The sequence below is a fragment of the Oncorhynchus masou genome, chromosome 9 (genome assembly GCF_036934945.1).
Source record: "Oncorhynchus masou masou isolate Uvic2021 chromosome 9, UVic_Omas_1.1, whole genome shotgun sequence".
Taxonomy (NCBI): domain Eukaryota; kingdom Metazoa; phylum Chordata; class Actinopteri; order Salmoniformes; family Salmonidae; genus Oncorhynchus; species Oncorhynchus masou.
The window spans coordinates 23,251,882-23,275,291 of NC_088220.1; the positions used below are offsets into that span (position 1 = coordinate 23,251,882).

Below are 23,410 nucleotides of genomic sequence, written 5' to 3' on the forward strand. Positions count from 1 at the left end.
CAAATAATAATTTGTTCTTAACTGACTTGCCTAGTTAAATAAAGGTTAAATAAAACATTTTTAAAATAATGCAGGGAAACTTGAATCCGTTTTACATCATTTCTACCAGCATGTTAAATGTGCAAGCAGAGGGAAAAAATCTCAAGACCACCTTTACTCCACACACAGAGACACATTTAAAGCTCTCCCTCGCCCTCCATTTGGCAAATCTGACCATAATTATATCCTCCTGATTCCTGCCTACAAGGAAAAACTAAAACAGGAAGCACCAGTGACTCAGTCAATTAAAAAGTGTTCAGATGAAGCAGATGCTAAGCTACAGGACTGTTTTGCAAGCACAGACTGTAATATGTTCTGTGATTCTTCTGGCATTGAGGAGTACACCACATCAGTCACTGGTGTGGTGTTGTCCCCACAATGACTGTACGTAAATACCCCAACCAGAGCCATGGATATGGACATCCGCACTGAGCTAAAGGGTAGAGCTGCCACTTTCAAGGAGCAGGACTCTAACCCGGAAGCTTAGAAGAAATCCTGTTATGCCCTCCGACGAACCATCAAACAGACAAAGCGTCAATACAGGAATTAGATCGAATTGTACTATACCGGCTGCGATTCTCGTTGGATGTGGCAGGGCTTGCAAACTATTACAGACGACAACGGGAAGCACAGCTGCGATCTGCCCACCAGACGAGCTAAATTACTTCTATGCTCGCTTCGAGGCAAATAACACTGAAACATGCATGAGAGCATCAGCTGTTCCGGACGACTGTGTGATCACGCTCTCCGTAGCCGATGTGAGTAAGACCTTTAAACAGGTCAACATTCACAAGGCCACAGGGCCAGATGGATCACCAGGACATGTTCACCGAGCATGCACTGGCAAACTGGCAAGTGTCTTCACTGACATTTTCAACCTCTCCCTGCGCGAGTCTGTCATACCAACATGTTTCAAGCTGACCAGCATAGTCCCTGTGCCCAAGAACACCACGGTAACCTGCCAAAAAGACTACTGACCCGTAGCACTCATGTTTGTAGCAATGAAGTGCTTTGAAAAGCTGGTCATAGCCCACAACAAACACCATTATCCAAGAAACCCTAGACCCACTACAATACGCATACCACCCCAACAGATCCACAGATGATGCATCTCTATTGCACTGCTCACTGCCCGTTCCCACTTGGACAAAAGGAGATTGCTATTCATTGACTACAGCTCAGCGTTCAACACCATAGTGCCCTCAAAGCTCATCACAGGCTAAGGACCCTAGGGCTAAACACCTCCCTCTGCAACTGGATCCTGGACTTCCTGACGGGCCACCCCCAGGTGGTAAGGGTAGATAACAACACATCCGCCACGTTGATCCTCAACACGGGGGACCCATGCATGCTCAGTCCCCTGTACTCCCTGTTCACATCACCGGGGCCAAGCTTCCTGCCATCCAAGACCTCTATACCAGGCGGTATCAGAGGAAGGCCCTAAAAATTGTGAAAGACTCCAGCCACCCTAGTCATAGACTGTTCTCTTTCCTACCTCACTGCAAGCTGTACCAGAGAGCCAAGTCTAGGTCCAAAAGGCTTTTCAACAGCTTCTACCCCCAAGCCATATTACTCTTGAACAGTTAATCAAATGGCTACCCAAACTATCTGCATTGCCCCCCCACCCCTCCCTCTTTTACGCTGCTGCAATTCTCTGTTCAGTATCAATGCATAGTCACTTTAAGTCTACCTACCTGTACATATTACCTCAATTACCTCGACTAATCAGTGCCCCGCACATTGACTCGGCCTCCGACCGCAAGGCACTACAGAGGGTAATGCATACGGCCCAGTACATCACTGGGGCAAAGCTGCCTGCCATCCAGGACTTCTATACCAGGCAGTGTCAGAGGAAGGCCCTAAAAATTGTCAAAGACCCCTGCCACCCCAGTCATAGACTGATCTCTCTACTACCGCATGGCAAGCAGTACCGAAGTGCCAAGCCTAGACCAAAAAGGCTTTTCAACAGTTTTTACCCCCAAGCCATAAGACTCCTGAACAGGTAATCAAATGGCTACCCTGACTATTTGCATTCTGTGCCCCCCCAACCCCTTTTTTTTGCTACTCTCTGTTTATCATATATGCATAGTCACTTTAACTATTCATTCATGTACATACTATCTCAATTGGCCCGATCAACCAGTGCTCCTGCACATTGGCTAACCGGGCTATCTGCATTGTGTCCCGCCAACCACCACTCACCACCCACCAATCCCTCTTTTACTGCTACTCTCTGTTTATCATATATGCATAGTCACTTTAACCATACATGCATGTACATACTACCTCAATCAGCCTGACTAACCAGTGCCTGTATATAGCCTCGCTACTGTATATAGCCTCGCTACTGTATATAACCTCTCTACTGTATGTAGCCTCGCTACTGTTATTGCCTCGCTACTGTCATTTTTCACTGTCTTTTTACTGTTGTTTTTATTTCTTTACCTACCTATTGTTCACCGAATACCTTTTTTGCACTGTCGGTTAGAGCTTGTAAGTAAGCATTTCACTGTCAGGTCTACACTTGTTGTATTTGGAGCATGTGACAAATAAACTTTGATTTGATTTGAGTTTCAGTAATAGAAATAGCCCTGACCATGTAGTGAACAAAAATAGAAAGGAGTTAGTGCATCTCTGTCCATCCTTAGGCCTGCATTTTCTTAATGACAGAATTAGAGGGGATTCTTTGGGAGGATTCACCTGCTGCTCAGCTCTTTGGACCAGTGTTGTTGACTATAAGATCTTAGACCCCTCCTCCATTAGTGCATTCACTGTCAGACCACAGACACCATTATCTGACCACTGTCAGATTAATGCATTTTTTAAATGACCTCCACCCAAAGACCACACAAACAGGCCTTTACACTGATTAATGTAAATAAAACATATTGATGGGTCCCTGACAGTGCAATACACTTCAACACAGCATTGCACTGCCCAGAAATACAACCTGTATCAATGATTTATTTTCACGTACATTCAGCCCAAACCTCCCTGACATAAATTTGGCTGTGAATAAATTAAATGAGATCTATCATACAGCAGCCACAAAAGCAAATTTATGCAGAAGAAAAAACAGTTCTAATTGGAAACCTCAAAAAGAAAAATGGTTTGATGCTGAATATAATCTTGGAAGAAAAAATGTTTAGATCTTTATCAAATAGAAAACATCACCAATCAAAAGATAGAGACATTCGGCAACAATATTGTGACACAATGAAAGAACAGAAAACAAAACCTAAGGTGGAAGAAACAGAAGCATTTTGAGAACTCTGAAAGAGACTGAAGACTCCATTAATGGATATCAGTTGTTGGAGAAATGGAACGGTCTAAACGGAGAACAGAGGACTGACCTAGCTATTCAAAATGGCAACATTTGGAAAGATCATTTTGAAAGGCTCTATGGAATAATAGCATCAGAAGACCTTAGCTTAAATCAAAGAAATATGCAAGAAAACCAATTAAAAGTAGCCAGAACCCAATTGGCTACCAAATTACACAGGATGAAATTTCAAAGAAAATACAAAGCCTTAAACCTGGAAAGGCATGTGGCCCTGACAGAGCAGGAGACACTCCTACAAATGAGGAAACACCATATAAAATCTACATACAGAATTATGCATAATTATCCTAAATATCCAAAGAAAGTACCAAAGAACACATGCAGAGAGACTCAGAAAATTACCTTTAATTGTAAATATAAAGAAAAGGACACTTACATTTTGACACCATATGAAATTAAGCCCTAAAACATCTTTACAATTAAAAACAATGGAAACCCAAGAGCTGAACCCTGAAAAGAGTCCCCTATTGTCATCTGTTAAAAACACACAAAAAACTATTATCCAAACACACAGGGAAATCATTCAAATTGTTACAGAAATGAAAACCTCCTATTTGACAAATTGGGAAAATGAAGAACAAGAACACAGAAAAAACAAAATTGCTATTTGGACCTCAAAAGAGAATACAAATTGGCAGAATATCTCTACACTGTCAGATATACAAAACAGAGACAGATCCTGACCAAATACAGGCTCAGAAACCACCAACTGGCTATAGAAAAAGGGAGACACAAAAATACATGGCTACCCCAAGAGGTGTGTCTATGTGGTCACTGTACGACAGGGGAAGTAGAGACAGAGATGTACTTTTTCCTCTACGGTGAGAAATACTCCCAAATAAGATAATATTTTTTCAAGAAAATATCCCAATCAATTCCCAACTTCTTTGCATTTACAAATGACAGAAAGCTGGGAGTTATTCTGGGGGGGGGGGGGGAGGAACTGCAAATATGACTGCCAGATATGTACAGCTGAAGTCGGAAGATGACATACACCTTAGCCAAATACATTTAAACTGAGTTTTTCACAATTCCTGACATTGAATTTCAGCCCATTCCCCCTGACAGAGCTGGTGTAACTCAGGTTTGTAGGCCTCCTTGCTCACACATGCTTTTCAGCTCTGCCCACAAACTTTCTATAGGATTGACGTCAGGGCTTTGTGATGGCCACCCCAATACCTTGACTTTGTTGTCCTTAAGCCATTTTGCCACAACTTTGGAAGTATGCTTGGGATCATTGTCCATTGGAAGACCCATTTCCCACCAAGCTTTAACTTCCTGACTGATGTCTTGAGATGTTGCTTCAATATATACACATAATTTTCTCTCCTCATGATCCCATCTATTTTGTGAAGTGCACCAGTCCCTCCTGCAGAAAAGAACCAAAACATGATGCTGCCACCCTCATGCTTCACGGTTGGGATGGTGTTCTTCGGCTTGCAAGCCTCCCCCTATTTCCTCCAAAGTTAACGTTGGTCATTATGGCCAAACAGTTCTAATTTTGTTTCATCAGACCAGAGGACATTTCTCCAAAAAGTACGATCTTTGTCCCCATGTGCAGTATGTCTGAGCGGTATGACAACTGCGTGGTCCCATGGTGTTCATACTTGCGTACTATTGTTTGTACAGATGAACATGGTACCTTCAGGCGTTTGGAAATTGCTCCCAAGGATGAACCAGACTTGTGGAGGTCTACAATCTTTTTTTCTGAGGTCTTGCCTGATTTCTTTTGATTTTCCCATGATGTCAAGCAAAGAAAATCAAATCCAAATCAAATCAAATCTATAGGAAATCTATAGAGGCACTGAGTTTGAAGGTAGGCCTTGAAATACATCCACAGGTACACTTCCAATTGTCTCAAATGATGTCAATTAGCCTATCTGTAACGGCGTTCTTCGTTTGTTGAAAGAGAGTCGGACCGAAATGCAGCGTGGTGGTTACTCATGTCTTTAATGAAGAAGATAGCGATACATGCAATAACTTAAATAAATACAAAAACAACAAACGGAACGTGAAAACTAATTACAGCCTATCTGGTGAACACTACACAGAGACAGGAACAATCACCCACGAAATACAAAGTGAAACCCAGGCTACCTAAATACGGTTCCCCATCAGAGACAACAAGAATCACCTGACTCTGATTGAGAACCGCCTCAGGCAGCCAAGCCTATGCAACACCCCTACTCAGCCGCAATCCCAATAACTACAAAACCCCAATACGAAATACAACATAAACCCATGTCACACCCTGGCCTGACCAACTAATTAACTAAAACACAAAATACTAAGACCAAGGCGTGACACTATCAGAAGCTTCTAAAGCCATTACATAATTTTCTGGAATTTTCCAAGCTGTTTAAAGGCACAGAAAACATCTGACTCACTGGAATTGTGATACAGTGAATTATAAGTGAAATAATCTGTCTGTAAACAATTGTTGGACAAATGACTTGTGTCATGCACAAAGTAGATGTCCTAACCGACTTGTCAAAACTATAGTTTGTTAACAAGAAATGTGTGGAGTGGTTGAAAAACTAGTTTTAATGACTTCAACCTAAGTGTATGTAAACTTCCGACTTCAACTTTATATGGTTCCCATAGGGACATCCCATGACAATGAATTCATTGAAGTATTTACATTGTAAATAACTAACAGTAATACATAATGTAACCATCATCTATGTACATTTTGTTGTTTATTTATTACCCATTCATTATTTTTCTTTTTATAATAATTTTTCTTTTTAATTGACATGTATCGACGGAAGATTCCACAATACAACAGCAGTAGTATTGTACCTGTATACATGATTATATGTACTATTATTATTACTACTGAAATGAACTATATTTCATTAACCTCTTGCAATGTACTGGGTTTACTGAAGGGAGGGAGACAGAGAGATGGAGACAGAGAGATAGAGGGAGAGAGTAGAGAGAGAGGTATTGAGAAGAGAGTAGAGGGAGAGAGAGAAAAAGAGAGAGAGGGTCGAGAGTGAGAGAAAAGAGAGAGAGAGAGAGTAGAGCGGGGGAGAGAGAAAGGACTCGGAGACGAGGGCTTTAGCAGAATAGACCCACTAGCCCAGCACTATTAATCTGTCATCGGGAAGGATGGAGCAGGATTCCTAACCAGCAGCCGCACACCTCCTAATTAATTTGGGGACCCAGCTGATCGACGTTCATCAGCTAAGACAACAGGAAGTGAATGGGGTTGGGGTGTTTTCGAGACAGGGGTTAAGTCGCAGATGGTTCCATGTTGCTTTTATAGTCACTGCTTTTGTTTTAGAAAGAGTAGTGCACTATGTAGGGAATAGGGTGCAATGGCAGGGAGAGCTGCTCTGCTGTCACTGGGCTGGGTGATGGATAGACTAAAGGGCTTCAGGAGGAGGAAAGGACAGTGGAAGGTATCGAGATAAATCACGCAGCCAATCTATAGCTAGCTACTGTGTCCTGTCCTGATTAGCACAGCAGAGGACAGGACAGTCTGTGGCTATTTAGTCAGTGTCCTTCTGTAGACAGACGTGGACACAAAGCCTAAAGAGTGATGATGTCTCTCTCTCTCTCTCTCTCTCTCTCTCTCTCTCTCCCTCTTTCTCTACACAAATATGAACCCGGACAGAGAAGACACTGCAGAGTCCACTAGATGCGGTGGAAAGGGGTGATGGGTGGTGCAGTAAGAGGGGTGATGGGTGGAGCAATAAGAGGGTTGATGGGTGAGGCAGTAAGAGGGGTGATGGGTGAGGCAGTAAGAGGGGTGATGGGTGGGGAAGTAAGAGGGGAGATGGATGGCAGTAAGAGGGGTGATGGGTGAGGCAGTAAGAGGGGTGATGGGTGGGGAAGTAAGAGGGGAGATGGATGGGGCAGCAAGGGGGTGATGGGTGAGGCAGTAAGAGGGTTGACAGGTGAGGCAGTAAGAGGGGTGACGGGTGAGGCAGTAAGAGGGTTGAGGGGTGGGGCAGTAAGAGGGGTGATGCGTGAGGTAGTAAGATGGTTGATGGGTGGGAGGGAGGGTAAGAGGGTTGATGGATGGGGCATTAAGAGGGTTGACGGGTGGGGCAGTAAGAGGGTTGACGGGTGAGGCAGTAAGAGGGTTGAGGGGAGGGGCAGTAAGAGGGTTGATGGGTGGGGCAGTAAGAGGGTTGATGGATGGGGCAGTAAGTGGGTTGATGGATGGGGCAGTAAGAGTGTTAATGGGTGGGGCAGTAAGTGTGTTAATGGGTGGGGAAGTAAGAGTGTTAATGGGTGGGGAAGTAAGAGGGTTGATGGGTGGGGCAGTAAGAGGGTTAACGGGTGGGGCAGTAAGAGGGTTGACAGGTGGGGCAGTAAGAGAGTTGACGGGTGAAGCAATAATTAGAATGATGGGTGGGGCAGTAGGACTGTGTTGGTGTCTGTAGTGTGAGTCAGTGGGCAGAGCCCTGGGTACAGTGGTACAGTGTGTCGTGTGAGGGCGTGGTCAGCTAAGCTGCGCCCTGAACGGTCTGCGAGGGGGATTAGTGGGTGACATAAAAGGCTGAGCGCCGCCATCTGCAGCGAGCAACATGTCTTACAGTCCGAGGTGGTCATAAACCACTCACCGGCTGCACCTCTCACCGCCAAAACATAATTCAAACAAACGGTGAGAAGGCACAGCATTCTGGGTAGGAGAGTGTGAAGCAGGTTGCTTTATATGAGCCACATGCAGGAAGACGGGACAATAGAAGCCCAGGGGGAGGGTGACTGGGGCAAAGTGGTAACCGGGGAGGCTGGGGGCGAGAGGATGGGGGAGAGAGGGGAGGGGCTGGGGAAAGGCTGGTGGAGGCTGGGGGAGGCTGGGGGAGGCTGGGGGAGAGAGGGGAGGCTGGGGGAGAGAGGGGAGGCTGGGGGCGAGAGGGGAGGCTGGGGGAGAGAGGCTGGGGGAGAGAGGGGAGGGTGACTGGGGCAAAGTGGTAACCGGGGAGGCTGGGGAGGCTAATGGAGAGAGGGGAGGCTGGGGAGAAGGGGAGGCTGGGGGTAGAGGGGAGGCTGGGGGCGAGAGGCTGGTGGAGAGAGGGGAGGGTGACTGGGGCAAAGTGGTAACCGGGGAGGCTGGGGGAGGCTAATGGAGAGAGGGGAGGCTGGGGGAGAGAGGCTGGTGGAGGCTGGGGGAGAGAGGGGAGGCTGGGGGCGAGAGGGGAGGCTGGGGGAGAGAGGGGAGGCTGGGGGAGGCTAATGGAGAGAGGGGAGGGGGCCTGGGGGAGAGAGGGGAGGCTGGGGGTGAGAGGCTGGTGGAGGCTGATGGAGAGAGGGGAGGCTGGGGGAGAGAGGGGAGGCTTGGGGCGAGAGGCTGGTGGAGGCTGATGGAGAGAGGGGAGGCTGGGGGAGAAAGGGGAGGCTGGGGGAGAGAGGGGAGGCTGGGGGCGAGAGGCTGGTGGAGGCTGGGAGAAAGAGGGGAGGCTGGGGGGAGAGGGGAGGCTGGGGGAGGCTAATGGAGAGAGGGGGGGCCTGGGGGAGAGAGGGGAGGCTGGGGGAGAAAGGGGGAGGCTGGGGGAGAGAGGGGAGGCTGGGGGAGAGAGGCTGGTGGAGGCTGGGAGAAAGAGGGGAGGCTGGGGGAGAGGGGGAGGCTGGGGGAGGCTAATGGAGAGAGGGGGGGGGGGCCTGGGGGGGGAGAGAGGGGAGGCTGGGGGCGAGAGGCTGGTGGAGGCTGATGGAGAGAGGGGAGGCTGGGGGGGAGAGGGGTGGCTTGGGGCGAGAGGCTGGGGAGGCTAATGGAGAGAGGGGAGGCTGGGGGGGGCGTGGAGGCTGGAGGGGAGGCTGATGGAGAAAGGGGAGGCTGGGGGAGAGAGGGGAGGCTGGGGGCGAGAGGCTGGTGGAGGCTGGGAGAAAGAGGGGAGGCTGGGGGGGGCTTATAGAGGCTGGGGGAGAGAGGGGAGGCTGGGGGAGAGAGGGGAGGCTGGGGGAGTGAGGCTAATGGAGAGAGGGGAGGCTGGGGGAGAGAGGGGAGGCTGGGGGAGAGAGGCTGGTGGAGGCTAATGGAGAGAGGGGAGGCTGGGGGAGAGAGGGGAGGCTGGGGGCGGGGAGGCTGGTGGAGGCTGATGGAGAGAGGGGAGGCTGGGGGAGAGAGGGGAGGCTGGGGGCGAGAGGCTGGTGGAGGCTGATGGAGAGAGGGGAGGCTGGGGGAGAGAGGGGAGGCTGGGGGAGGCTTGTGGAGGCTGGGGGAGAGAAGAGAGGGGAGGCTGGGGGAGAGAGTGGATGCTGGGGGATATTGCAGCTGCAGAGCTGGACTCTCCATCACCCCCTGCGTTTAGTTGATATAGCAGCTGCAGAGCTGGACTCTCAATCACCCCCTGCGTTTAGTTGATATAGCAGTTGTGAGACTTCAGTGTTTAGACCAGAGGGACATCAGTGCGCTAGCCTCATACATGGCCAATAACTCACTGTCAGGCCAGCCCAGTGGAGGTTGCTTTGCTGGCTGACAGAGATCTGTATTCTGCCACTTTTGCAACAACATGTCATGTCCATGCTCTCTGGCAAATACGTTTGTAAGCCTGGAGAGACATACAGTGGGCAGCCATTTTGTTACAATTAATGGACAACATTGTGGATTGACATATTGTGTTAAGGATAGACAGATACAGTAGTCTGTGTGTGTGTGTGTGTGTGTGTGTGTGTGTGTGTGTGTGTGTGTGTGTGTGTGTGGAGCTGACACTTAACAGAACACAGCCAAGGGCGGCATTCAGCCCAGAAAGCCCAGATGCAGATCATGTTATCTGCTCTGACATATACAGACGTGTGACATGTGTCTCATTTGTTTAGAGAGCCATTAGAATAATATCTCCCTGTTTCTTGCGAATGTGAAAAAAAGATGGAAATGCCAGGCAATCTGAAAGCTGGGGGAAATGAATGCCACTCCAGTTTTCAGTAGCCAATAAAGCTTTCTGCAGGGATATCAGGGATGAGATTACGAGTGTGTGGGGAGAGCGGTGTGTCCCTACTGTAGAGCAGTAGAAAAGGAGGGCATTAGGGGAGAGACGAGAGAGCATATGAGAAAATCAATACATGGGCCGATTGGAATCTGTAAGGGTTTTTCCTTTGGAAGGAAAATGGAGGGTTGGACTATTTCAGCAATTAAATCAGGAGTCACCTTGCTGGGGCTGGGGTGGAGGCGTACTGAGGAGGAGTTGTGTGTGTGGGGGGGGGTTACAAAAGAGTTGCAATCTACCACTCACTGTCTCCCTCCCTCTCTCCCTCAATCCTATATGGTCTGTGAACAGCTGAAGAATTAGCCATGGCTAACTGTGCTAAATGCTATAACAAATGACGAGGTTGTGATTGACCGTCCCTCTCTCCTCTCTCTCCCTCTCTCCTCTCTCCCTCTCCTCTCTCTCCCTCCCTCTCTCTCTCTCCCTCTCTCTCCCTTTCTCTCGCTCTCTTTGTGGAGATAAGTGTATTCTACCACAGTGTACTTTCTGTTTAGGACCAAATAGCATTCTAGTTTGCTCTGTTTTTTGGTCAATTCTTTCCAATGTGTCGAGTAATTATCTTTTAGTTTAATTCATGATATGGTTGGTTCTAATTGTGTCGCTGTTGCTGTCCTGGAGTCTGTTTGTGTTTGTGAACAGAGCCCCAGGACCAGCTTGCTTAGAGGACTCTTCTCCAGGTTAATCTCTCTGTAGGTGATGTCTTTGTTATGGAAGGTTTGGGAATCACTTGCTTTTAGGTGGCTATAGAATTTAACGTCTCTTTACTGGATTTTGATCATTAGCGGGTATCGGCCTAATTCTGCTTTGAATGCATTATTCGGTGATGCATGCAGAGTCTCATTTGGTGTTTGTCTCATTTTGTGAATTATTGGTTGGTGAGCGGACCCCAGACCTCACAACCATGAAGGGCAATGGATTATATAACTGATTCAATTATTTTTAGCCAGATCCTCATTGGTATGTCGAATTTGATGTTCCTTTTGATCACATAGAAGGCCCTTCTTCCCTTGTCTCTCAGATCGTTCACAGCTTTGTGGAAGTTACCTGTGGTGCTGATGTTTAGGCTGAGGTATGTATAGTTTGTTAGGGCAACGGTGTCTAGATTGAATTTGTATTTGTAGTCGTGGCAACTGGACCTTTTTTGGAACACCATTATTTTAGTCTTACTGCGATTTACTGTCAGGGCCCAGGTCTGACAGAATCTGTGCAGCAGATGTAGGTGCTGCTGTAGGCCCTCCTTTGTTGGGGACAGAAGCACCAGATCATCAACAAACAGTCGACATTTGACTTCAGATTCTAGTAGGGTGATTCCGGGTGCTGCAGACTGATCTAGTGCCCTCGCCAATTTGTTGATATATTTGTTGAAGAGGGTGAGGCTCAAGCTGCATCTCAGTCTCACCCCACGGCCCTGTGGAAAGAAAATGTGTGTGTTCTTTTACAATTTAAACTGCACACTTGTTGTTTGTGTACATGGATTTTATAACGTCATATGTTTTTTTCCCTCAACACCACTTTCCATCAGTTTGTATTGCAGACCCTCATGTCAAATTGAGCCAAAAGCTTTTTTTAAATGTCTCTCTGTGAGTGTTTAGCTGGCGGGACCTGTGTGGGTCCCTGGCTGTCTTTCAAACAGCCTGCCGCTGCATGACTTCCACTTGGCTAAGCCCTCCTCTGATTGGCTGATTTGGGACAGAGTTTTGGGTTATGCAACGTTTATTGTTCTGGGCAATGAATGGGGGCCATTGGCTTCTCCCACATTCCATGTGTAACTCTGTTTTGTTGTATGTGTCGAATTGCTACGCTTTATCTTGGCCAGGTCGCAGTTGCAAATGAGAACTTGTTCTCAACTAGCCTACATGGTTAAATAAAGCCTACATGGTTAAAAAAATATATAAATAAATAATGTTCTGCCCAACACAGTCACCCAACGTGGTGGAAAACCTACGATTGGCTTGTGGTTTTCTATAGTATCATCATCAGAGTCCATGCAAATCAGCTGCAGCATCTTCCCCTTTAACAGTGAACTGTTGTAACTATGTTAATTAAAAGGAACATTGGAAGCAATCTTTTATGGCTTGATGATTACCTGGAATATTGTTTTGTTGTATATTAGCATCTCATGAATAGATGAATGAATGAATGAATAAATGAATGAACACTTGTTTCAACAGACCTGAACCCATCTACCTCGGATTGATGGACATCTCAGACACATAACTCTTCCCTCCTTTGTCTTTCACGGAGAAGCCGCGCCAGGTGCTTGTTAATGGGCTCCTCATATATGGAGGAGGATAGAGGAAGGAGTAGGGCTACTTACAGGTTTTTGACAGTTGTGATCCCACGGAAAGCCTTACGAGGAACTGCCTGGATCTGGTTCTCACTGAGATCCCTGGGGAGCATGAGATAAAGACAAGGATGAAACGTTAGAGGTAGTTTGAAGGCACAACTCGCATTTCAGAGAGGCGAAGCTTTAAGAACATATGCACATTCTGGAGAATTTTGTGGCTCCAGTGTTCTGCAGAGGAGTAATGATAGGCATCCCTTTAAAGTTCAAAACCATAAACCTCATATCTTACCTTTTGTCTCCTTCTTCCCTCTTATATCCCCCTCTCTCCCTGTATTGTGTGGTGAGGAATACATATGTGTGTACATGTTTTTAATGTAAAACATTTCAAAATGTTGAACTTAAGTAGAACCCTCCGAGAGTGTTCCATTATTCTGGAGAAGGACTGAAGCAATCACATTGGGTTTGAGTAACTGGAGAATGCATGACAGAAGAAAAGAACACCCACAGACTGAGACATTGCATGACATTACTACCCTGACAGTTTTCTTCTCCCTCTATGCATACAGTTATGAGGGAAATTATTTTGGACATGTCACAATGGTTTTGCTTAACTATATTAAGCTTGTTTGTTTGTGTAGATCCTTACCAAGCAAACATCATTTGAAAACCAGAATGCAATTACTGGGCAGGGAGGAAATAAATGAGATATGGAATATCTGGATGGATAATCAGGGTGTCTGTTTCCCAGTCATGCCTGCTCCACATTACAGAGAGAGACCACCAGTGGGTTTAACCGCTGACCTCGCTACGACCACTTCCAGTGATAAACAATCAGACAAGGATCCAAATACACTGTGGAATTCTGCCAGCCCAGAGGCACTCTCTACCTCTACCTCCTACTGCCAGCCCAGAGGCACTCTCTACCTCTACCTCTACCTCCTACTGCCAGCCCAGAGGCACTCTCTACCTCTACCTCTACCTCCTACTGCCAGCCCAGAGGCACTCTCTACCTCTCTCTCTCTCTCTCTCTCTCCTACTGCCAGCCCAGGCACTCTCTACCTCTACCTCTACCTCCTACTGCCAGCCCAGAGGCACTCTCTACCTCTCTCTCTCTCTCCTACTGCCAGCCCAGGCACTCTCTACCTCTCACTCTCTCTCCTACTGCCAGCCCAGGCACTCTACCTCTACCTCCTACTGCCAGCCCAGGCCTCTACCTCTCTCTCTCCTACTGCCAGCCCAGAGGCACTCTCTACCTCTCTCTCTCTCTCTCTCCTACAGCCAGCCCAGGCACTCTCTACCTCTACCTCTACCTTCTACTGCCAGCCCAGGCACTCTCTCTCTCTCTCTCTCTCTCTCCTACTGCCAGCCCAGAGGCACTCTCTACCTCTACCTCTACCTCCTACTGCCAGCCCAGAGGCACTCTCTACCTCTCTCTCTCTCCTACTGCCAGCCCAGGCACTCTCTACCTCTCACTCTCTCTCTCTCTCCTACTGCCAGCCCAGGCACTCTCTACCTCTACCTCTACCTCCTACTGCCAGCCCAGGCACTCTCTACCTCTCTCTCTCTCTCTCTCCTACTGCCAGCCCAGAGGCACTCTCTACCTCTCTCTCTCTCTCTCTCTCTCCTACTGCCAGCCCAGGCACTCTCTACCTCTACCTCTACCTTCTACTGCCAGCCCAGGCACTCTCTACCTCTCTCTCTCTCTCTCTCCTACTGCCAGCCCAGAGGAACTCTCTACCTCTAACTCTACCTCCTACTGCCAGCCCAGGCACTACCTCTCTCTCTCTCTCTCCTACTGCCAGCCCAGGCACTCTCTACCTCTACCTCTACCTCCTACTGCCAGCCCAGAGGCACTCTCTACCTCTACCTCTACCTCCTACTGCCAGCCCAGGCACTCTCTACCTCTACCTCTACCTCCTACTGCCAGCCCAGGCACTCTCTACCTCTCTACTGTCAGCCCAGAGGCACTCTCTACCTCTACCTCCTACTGCCAGCCCAGGCACTCTCTTTCCCTCTCTCTACCTCCTACTGCCAGCCCAGGCACTCTCCAGCTCTCTCTCCTCTCTCTCCCTCCTACTGCCAGCCCAGGCACTCTCCACTCTCTTTACTCCCTCTACTGCCAGCCCAGGCACTCTCCAGCTCTCTCTCTTTCCCTCTCTCTCTCCCTCCTACTGCCAGCCCAGGCACTCTCCAGCTCTCTCTCTCTTTCCCTCTCTCTCTCCCTCCTACTGCCAGCCCAGGCACTCTCCAGCTCTCTCTCTTTCCCTCTCTCTCTCCCTCCTACTGCCAGCACTCTCCACCTCTCTCTCTCTCCCTCTCTCTCCCTCCTACTGCCAGCCCAGGCACTCTCCACCTCCTCTCTCCCTCTCCTCTCCCTCCACTGCCAGCCCAGGCACTCTCTCTCTCTCTTTCCCTCTCTCTCTCCCTCCTACTGCCAGCCCAGGCACTCTCCAGCTCTCTCTCTCTTTCCCTCTCTCTCTCCCTCCTACTGCCAGCCCAGGCACTCTCCAGCTCTCTCTCTTCCCCTCTCTCTCCCTCCTACTGCCAGCCCAGGCACTCTCCAGCTCTCTCTCTCTTTCCCTCTCTCTCTCCTCCTACTGCCAGCCCAGGCACTCTCCAGCTCTTCTCTCTTTCTCTCTCTCCCTCCTACTGCCAGCCCAGGCACTCTCCAGCTCTCTCTCTCCCTCTCTCTCTCCCTCCTACTGCCAGCCCAGGCACTCTCCAGCTCTCTCTCTCTTTCCTCTCTCTCTCCCTCCTACTGCCAGCCCAGGCACTCTCCACCTCTCTCTCTTTCCCTCTCTCTCTCCCTCCTACTGCCAGCCCAGGCACTCTCCAGCTCTCTCTCTCCCTCTCTCTCTCTCCTTGCCAGCCCAGGCACCTCTCTCTCTCTCCCTCCTACTGCCAGCCCAGGCACTCTCCAGCTCTCTCTTTCCCTCTCTCTCCTCCTACTGCCAGCCCAGGCACTCTCCAGCCTCTCTCTTTCTCTCTCTCTCCCTCCCTACTGCCAGCCCAGGCTCCTCTGCCAGCCCAGGCACTCTCTCTCTCTCTTTCCCTCTCTCTCTCCCTCCTACTGCCAGCCCAGGCACTCTCCAGCTCTCTCTTTCCCTCTCTCTCTCCCTCCTACTGCCAGCCCAGGCACTCTCCAGCTCTTCTCTTCCCTCTCTCTCCCTCCTACTGCCAGCCCAGGCACTCTCCAGCTCTCTCTCTTTCCCTCTCTCTCTCCCTCCTACTGCCAGCCCAGGCACTCTCCAGCTCTCTCTCTCTTTCCCTCTCTCTCTCCCTCCTACTGCCAGCCCAGGCACTCTCCACCTCTCTCTCTTTCCCTCTCTCTCTCCCTCCTACTGCCAGCCCAGGCACTCTCCAGCTCTCTCTCTTTCCCTCTCTCTCCCTCCTACTGCCAGCCCAGGCACTCTCCAGCTCTCTCTCTTTCCCTCTCTCTCTCCCTCCTACTGCCAGCCCAGGCACTCTCCAGCTCTCTCTCTCTTTCCCTCTCTCTCTCCCTCCTACTCCCTCTCTCTCTCCCTCCAGCCCAGGCACTCTCCAGCTCTCTCTCTCTTTCCCTCTCTCTCTCCCTCCTACTGCCAGCCCAGGCACTCTCCAGCTCTCTCTCTTTCCCTCTCTCTCTCCCTCCTACTGCCAGCCCAGGCACTCTCCAGCTCTCTCTCTTTCCCCTCTCTCTCTCCCTCCTACTGCCAGCCCAGGCTCCAGGCACTCTCTACTCTTTCCCTCTCTCTCTCCCTCCTACTGCCAGCCCAGGCACTCTCCAGCTCTCTCTCTCTTTCCTCTCTCTCTCCCTCCTACTGCCAGCCCAGGCACTCTCCACCTCTCTCTCTCTCCCTCTCTCTCTCCCTCCTACTGCCAGCCCAGGCACTCTCCACCTCTCTCTCTCTCCCTCTCTCTCTCCCTCCTACTGCCCAGGCACTCTCCAGCTCTCCTCTCTTTCCCTCTCTCTCCCTCCTACTGCCAGCCCAGGCACTCTCCAGCTCTCTCTCTTTCCCTCTCTCTCTCCCTCCTACTGCCAGCCCAGGCACTCTCCAGCTCTCTCTCTCTCTCTCCCTCTCTCTCTCCCTCCTACTGCCAGCCCAGGCACTCTCCAGCTCTCTCTCTTTCCCTCTCTCTCTCCCTCCTACTGCCAGCCCAGGCACTCTCCCTCTCTCTCTCCTCCCTCCTACTGCCAGCCCAGGCACTCTCCTCTCTCTCTTTCCCTCTCTCTCTCCCTCCTTCCCTCCAGCTCTCCCTCTCTCTCCCTCCTACTGCCAGCCCAGGCACTCTCCACTCTCTCCCTCCTACTGCCAGCCCAGGCACTCTCCAGCTCTCTCTCTTTCCCTCTCTCTCTACCTCCTTGCCAGCCCAGGCACTCTCCAGCTCTCTCTCTTTCCCTCTCTCTCCCTCCTACTGCCAGCCCAGGCACTCTCCCTCCTACTGCCAGCCCCAGCTCTCTCTCTTTCCCTCTCTCTCTCCCTCCTACTGCCAGCCCAGGCACTCTCCAGCTCTCTCTCTTTCCCTCTCTCTCTCCCTCCTACTGCCAGCCCAGGCACTCTCCAGCTCTCTCTCTTTCCCTCTCTCCCTCCTACTGCCAGCCCAGGCACTCTCCAGCTCTCTCTTTCCTCTCCCTCCCTCCTACTGCCAGCCCAGGCACTCTCCAGCTCTCTCTTTCCCTCTCTCTCTCCCTCCTACTGCCAGCCCAGGCACTCTCCAGCTCTCTCTCTTTCCCCTCTCTCTCCCTCCTACTGCCAGCCCAGGCACTCTCCAGCACTCTCTCTCTCTTTCCCCTCTCTCTCTCCCTCCTACTGCCAGCCCAGGCACTCTCCAGCTCTCTCTTTCCCTCTCTCTCCCTCCTACTGCCAGCCCAGGCACTCTCCAGCTCTCTCTCTCTTTCCCTCTCTCTCTCCCTCCTACTGCCAGCCCAGGCACTCTCCAGCTCTCTCTTCTTTCTCTCTCTCTCCCTCCTACTGCCAGCCCAGGCACTCTCCACCTCTCTCTCTCTCCCTCTCTCTCCCTCTTTCTCTCTCTCTCTCTTGCCTCTCCCTCCTACTGCCAGCCCATAATTATGTATTAAAACGTATCACCAGCAATTTCCTCTCACAACCTTCTTAAAACAGCATTTATTGGGTTTACGTTATGAAATGGTTGTTTTATTAGTGCCAGAAATCTTGATTAGTGCACTGTGTGTTGAATAATGAATACACCGTTTTGACCTTGCTTTATTGTTCTTGATGCTTTCAATAACCTTGGATTCTTTGGCAGTAGTCTTTTTGAAAAGATCTGGGAAAGTCTCGGTACATGTAGAAAGAAGGCAAACTTTTGAAGGAGTATAACTTATAATAGGCCACTTTAACACGCAGCACAGATGGAAAATGTATCTCGTGTTTACACCTCCGACACATTGGGTAGGAATGCATTTCTCTTCCCAACTGCTTTCGCCAATGCTTACAGGCTGACTTTGATGACATAAATGTAAAACAGATAAAAAAAATCAAATTTTTGATGTATTTATTTTTTGGCCATTTTTGTTTCTTCTCATAGTGTTTTCATTTCCCTGAGTGGTGAGTCGCAGCTCCGTCATGTCCTCTGCGTGCAACGAGAGGAGAGAGGCTACGGTTTTATACAGGACTTCCAGTTCTAATAAATGTTTTATTGTTTTGTTTACTCGGCTGTGTTTTCTTCGTCCTAAAGACAAAAAAGAAACCATCCAACCTAAATAAGAGCCATTATGAAATAGAATCTCTCTCTGCGGTTTTGAGCAACCTCACTCACACACACACACACACACACACACACACAAACACACACGTGAAGAGGATTTTATGGGGAAGCACTAAACATTGGCACTGGGCGTTATGCTGCCATATTAACTTTGGAGGACATTATAATGTCTTCCCAAACACAACAGCTGTAAAGTATGATACTGTATGCAACATGTTAAATGAGAAGAAGTTATGCCATTAATTTAATGACGTATCATCTCCTCTGCTATATCTGTTGAGCAGTAATAGGCCTTGCCTTATGCAATCTCATTGCTGATGTTATTTGATATTGGGGAGATACTGCTGTACTTAATAATGTGTGATGAACAGCAGGCAAGCACGTTACCCAGTGTTGCTGGCAGGTGGTGATGCTTGATACATGGTGTATGGATCCCCTGTATCCTCAGTGTCGCAAGTTATTTTAGGTGAGTCAGATCGCCACCTTCAAAGAGACGATCATCCTGCTGAGATTGGTTTCCTGCCTCCGCGTTAAAAGGACACACAGACAACCAACAGTGTACTATCCACATCATCTACCCACTCAAACACACACACACTCACGCCCAAACACACATGTACGCATGCAAGTACACTCGCAGGCACACACACGCGCATACACACACAGTTTTGTGTGGGGGAGGAGGGAGGGAGAGCATCAGTCTCCCGACACTGACAATCTGCTTGTAAATGTCATTAATTGTATTTTTCTTTCACCCTCCTCTTTCTGACTCACAGGATGGCTGCTATAAATCTCCTATTGATTGCATTAAAGCCTTCCATGTCCAGACCAGCTGGCAGCACCAAAACATATTACTGATAAAATCCTAGCAACCCACAGGTATCAAAGCAGCACGCGTTCGCTGCAAGGAGGAGCCATCCTTAAAGCAGGTAAACACACACACACACACACACACACACACACACATGCATTCACACACAACTTTATTCTATTCAATTTCCTTAACAGACATCGGAAAAATAATGAATGGCATGGCAACACAATTCAGTTTCTATTTCTGGTTCTCATGTCCTCCCCCTTTCCGGAAGATAAGAGGGAAAGTGAAATAGGGACAGTCACATGAGGAATATTACCATTTCAATGTAAAATGAAAGAGGAAAACAGCTCAAAACCTCAGCTATCATCAACCCTCTTGTTCCAATCATAACCTCTACTACCGTCATCAAAACAGACATCTGTCTTTCTCCATAACTCTTACAAACTACACGCTGCCATAAAGAGAGAATGTATACACCCAGCTGTTGATTCTATACGCCTGACTGACTGGTCTGGTCTGCACCCTGCCTATCAAGGGTACCTATCAAACAGAACCGGAGTGGTGTGCTGTGCCGTCCAGGGCGTGTTGCTCTCGGAGGGCTATTATCTGCATGTCAAATTGAATTTCCACAGCCAGATCCAGTCAGGAGGCAGCTAGTCTTGTCAGTGGCTTTCTGCTGCCTGCTAGCAACACAAACTCTATACACATCCCCAGTACAACCATCTCAGCCCAGCCCAGCCCAATCCACCACCAGTACCCCAGCCCAGCCCAATCCACCACCAGTACCCCAGCCCAGCCCAATCCACCACCAGTACCCCAGCCCAGCCCAATCCACCACCAGTACCCCAGCCCAGCCCAATCCACCACCAGTACCCCAGCCCAGACTAATCCACCACCAGTACCCCAGCCCAGACCAATCCACCACCAGTACCCCAGCCCAGCCCAATCCACCACCAGTACCCCAGCCCAGACCAATCCACCACCAGTACCCCAGCCCAGACCAATCCACCACCAGTACCCCAGCCCAGACCAATCCACCACCAGTACCCCAGCCCAGACCAATCCACCACCAGTACCCCAGCCCAGACCAATCCACCACCAGTACCCCAGCCCAGACCAATCCACCACCCTTAACCCAACCCAGACCAATCCACCACCAGTACCCCAGCCCAGACCAATCCACCACCAGTACCCCAGCCCAGATCAATCCACCACCAGTACCCCAGCCCAGACCAATCCACCACCAGTACCCCAGCCCAGACCAATCCACCACCAGTACCCCAGCCCAGACCAATCCACCACCAGTACCCCAGCCCAGATCAATCCACCACCACCACAACCCCAGCCCAGACCAATCCACCACCAGTACCCCAGCCCAGACCAATCCACCACCAGTACCCCAGCCCAGACCAATCCACCACCAGTACCCCAGCCCAGACCAATCCACCACCAGTACCCCAGCCCAGATCAATCCACCACCAGTACCCCAGCCCAGACCAATCCACCACCAGTACCCCAGCCCAGACCAATCCACCACCAGTACCCCAGCCCAGACCAATCCACCACCAGTACCCCAGCCCAGATCAATCCACCACCACCACAACCCAGACCAATCCACCACCAGTACCCCAGCCCAGACCAATCCACCACCAGTACCCCAGCCCAGATCAATCCACCACCAGTACCCCAGCCCAGACCAATCCACCACCAGTACCCCAGCCCAGACCAATCCACCACCACAACCCCAGCCCAGATCAATCCACCACCACTAACCCACCCCAGACCAATCCACCACCACCCCAGCCCAGACCAATCCACCACCACTAACCCACCCCAGACCAATCCACCACCACTAACCCAGCCCAGACCAATCCACCTCCACCACCCCACCCCACCCCAGACCAATCCACCACCCCACCCCAGCCCAATCCACCACCACTAACCCATCCCAGACCAATCCACCACCCCACCCCAGACCAATCCACCACCCCACCACCACCCCAGCCCAATCCACCCCCACCACCACCCCAGCCCAATCCACCACCACCGCACCCCAGACCAATACACCACCACTAACCCAGCCCAGACCAATCCACCACCACCAACCCAGCCCAGACCAATCCACCACCACCCCACCCCAGCCCAATCCACCACCACCCCACCCCAGACCAATCCACCACCCCAGCCCAGACCAATCCACCTCCACCACCCCACCCCACCCCAGACCAATCCACCACCCCACCCCAGACCAATCCACCACCACCCCACCCCAGCCCAGACCAATCCACCACCACCCTTAACCCAACCCAGACCAATCCACCACCACCCTTAACCCAACCCAGACCAATCCACCACCACTAACCCATCCCAGACCAATCCACCACCCCACCCCAGACCAATCCACCACCACCCCAGCCCAGACCAATCCACCACCACTAACCCACCCCAGACCAATCCACCACCACTAACCCACCCCAGACCAATCCACCACCACTAACCCACCCCAGCCCAGACCAATCCACCACCACTAACCCACCCCAGACCAATCCACCACCACCCCACAAGCCCTGACCAATCCACCACCACTAACCCAGCCCAGACCAATCCACCACCACTAACCCAGCCCAGACCAATCCACCACCACCCCACCCAGCCCAATCCACCACCACCCCACCCAGCCCAATCCACCACCACCCCACCCCAGCCCAATCCACCTCCACCACCCCACCCCAGACCAATCCACCACCCCAGCCCAGCCCAGACCAATCCACCTCCACCACCCCACCCCAGCCCAGCCCAGACCAATCCACCTCCACCACCCCACCCCACCCCACCCCAGACCAATCCACCACCCCACCCCAGACCAATCCACCACCACCCCACCCCACCCCAGACCAATCCACCACCACCCTTAACCCAACCCAGACCAATCCACCACCACCCTTAACCCAGCCCAGACCAATCCACCACCACTAACCCATCCCAGACCAATCCACCACCCCACCCCAGACCAATCCACCACCCCACCCCAGACCAATCCACCACCACCACCCCACCCCAGACCAATCCACCACCACCCCAGCCCAGACCAATCCACCACCACTAACCCACCCCAGACCAATCCACCACCACTAACCCACCCCAGACCAATCCACCACCACTAACCCACTCCAGCCCAGACCAATCCACCACCACTAACCCACCCCAGACCAATCCACCACCACTAACCCACTCCAGCCCAGACCAATCCACCACCACTAACCCACCCCAGACCAATCCACCACCACCCCACAAGCCCTGACCAATCCACCACCACTAACCCAGCCCAGAACAATCCACCACCACTAACCCAGCCCAGACCAATCCACCACCACCCCACCCAGCCCAATCCACCACCACCCCACCCCAGCCCAATCCACCTCCACCACCCCACCCCAGACCAATCCACCACCCCACCCCACCCCAGCCCAGACCAATCCACCTCCACCACCCCACCCCAGACCAATCCACCACCCCACCCCAGACCAATCCACCACCACCCACCCCAGCCCAGACCAATCCACCACCACCCTTAACCCAACCCAGACCAATCCACCACCACCCTTAACCCAACCCAGACCAATCCACCACCACCCTTAACCCAGCCCAGACCAATCCACCACCCCACCACCACCCCAGCCCAATCCACCACCACTAACCCACCCAAGACCAATCCACCACCCCACCCCAGACCAAATGAACCTGCAGGAAGGGTACCACATGAGGGAGGAGGATGTCTTCCCTGTAATGCACAGCGTTGAGATTGCCTGCAATGACAACAAGCTCAGTCTGATGATACTGTGACACACCATGACTAACTCTCCATACTTAACCCTCCATACTTAACCCTCCATACATAACTATCCATAAATAACCCTCCATGCATAACCCACCATACGTAACCCTCCATACCTAACCATACATACTTAACCCTCCATACCTAACTCTCCATACTTAACCCTCCATACTTATCCTTCCAAATGTAACCCTCCATATGTAACTCTCCATGCGTAACCCACCATACGTAACCCTCCATACTTACAGTGCCTTGCGAAAGTATTCGGCCCCCTTGAACTTTGCGACCTTTTGCCACATTTCAGGCTTCAAACATAAAGATATAAAACTGTATTTTTTTGTGAAGAATCAACAACAAGTGGGACACAATCATGAAGTGGAACGACATTTATTGGATATTTCAAACTTTTTTAACAAATGAAAAACTGAAAAATTGGGCGTGC

The 23,410-nt window shown here is 50.6% G+C and overlaps 1 protein-coding gene across 1 annotated transcript in view; it reads right to left on the reverse strand.

Annotated features, from left to right (window-relative positions):
- Window positions 1-23,410, reverse strand: part of LOC135545699 (slit homolog 3 protein-like) — a 450,244-nt gene that overhangs the window by 219,983 nt on the left and 206,851 nt on the right. Inside the window, exon 7 of the mRNA XM_064973499.1 lies at window positions 12,641-12,712. Coding sequence (XP_064829571.1) covers window positions 12,641-12,712 — 72 coding nt within the window. The remainder of the gene's footprint in view (window positions 1-12,640; window positions 12,713-23,410) is intronic.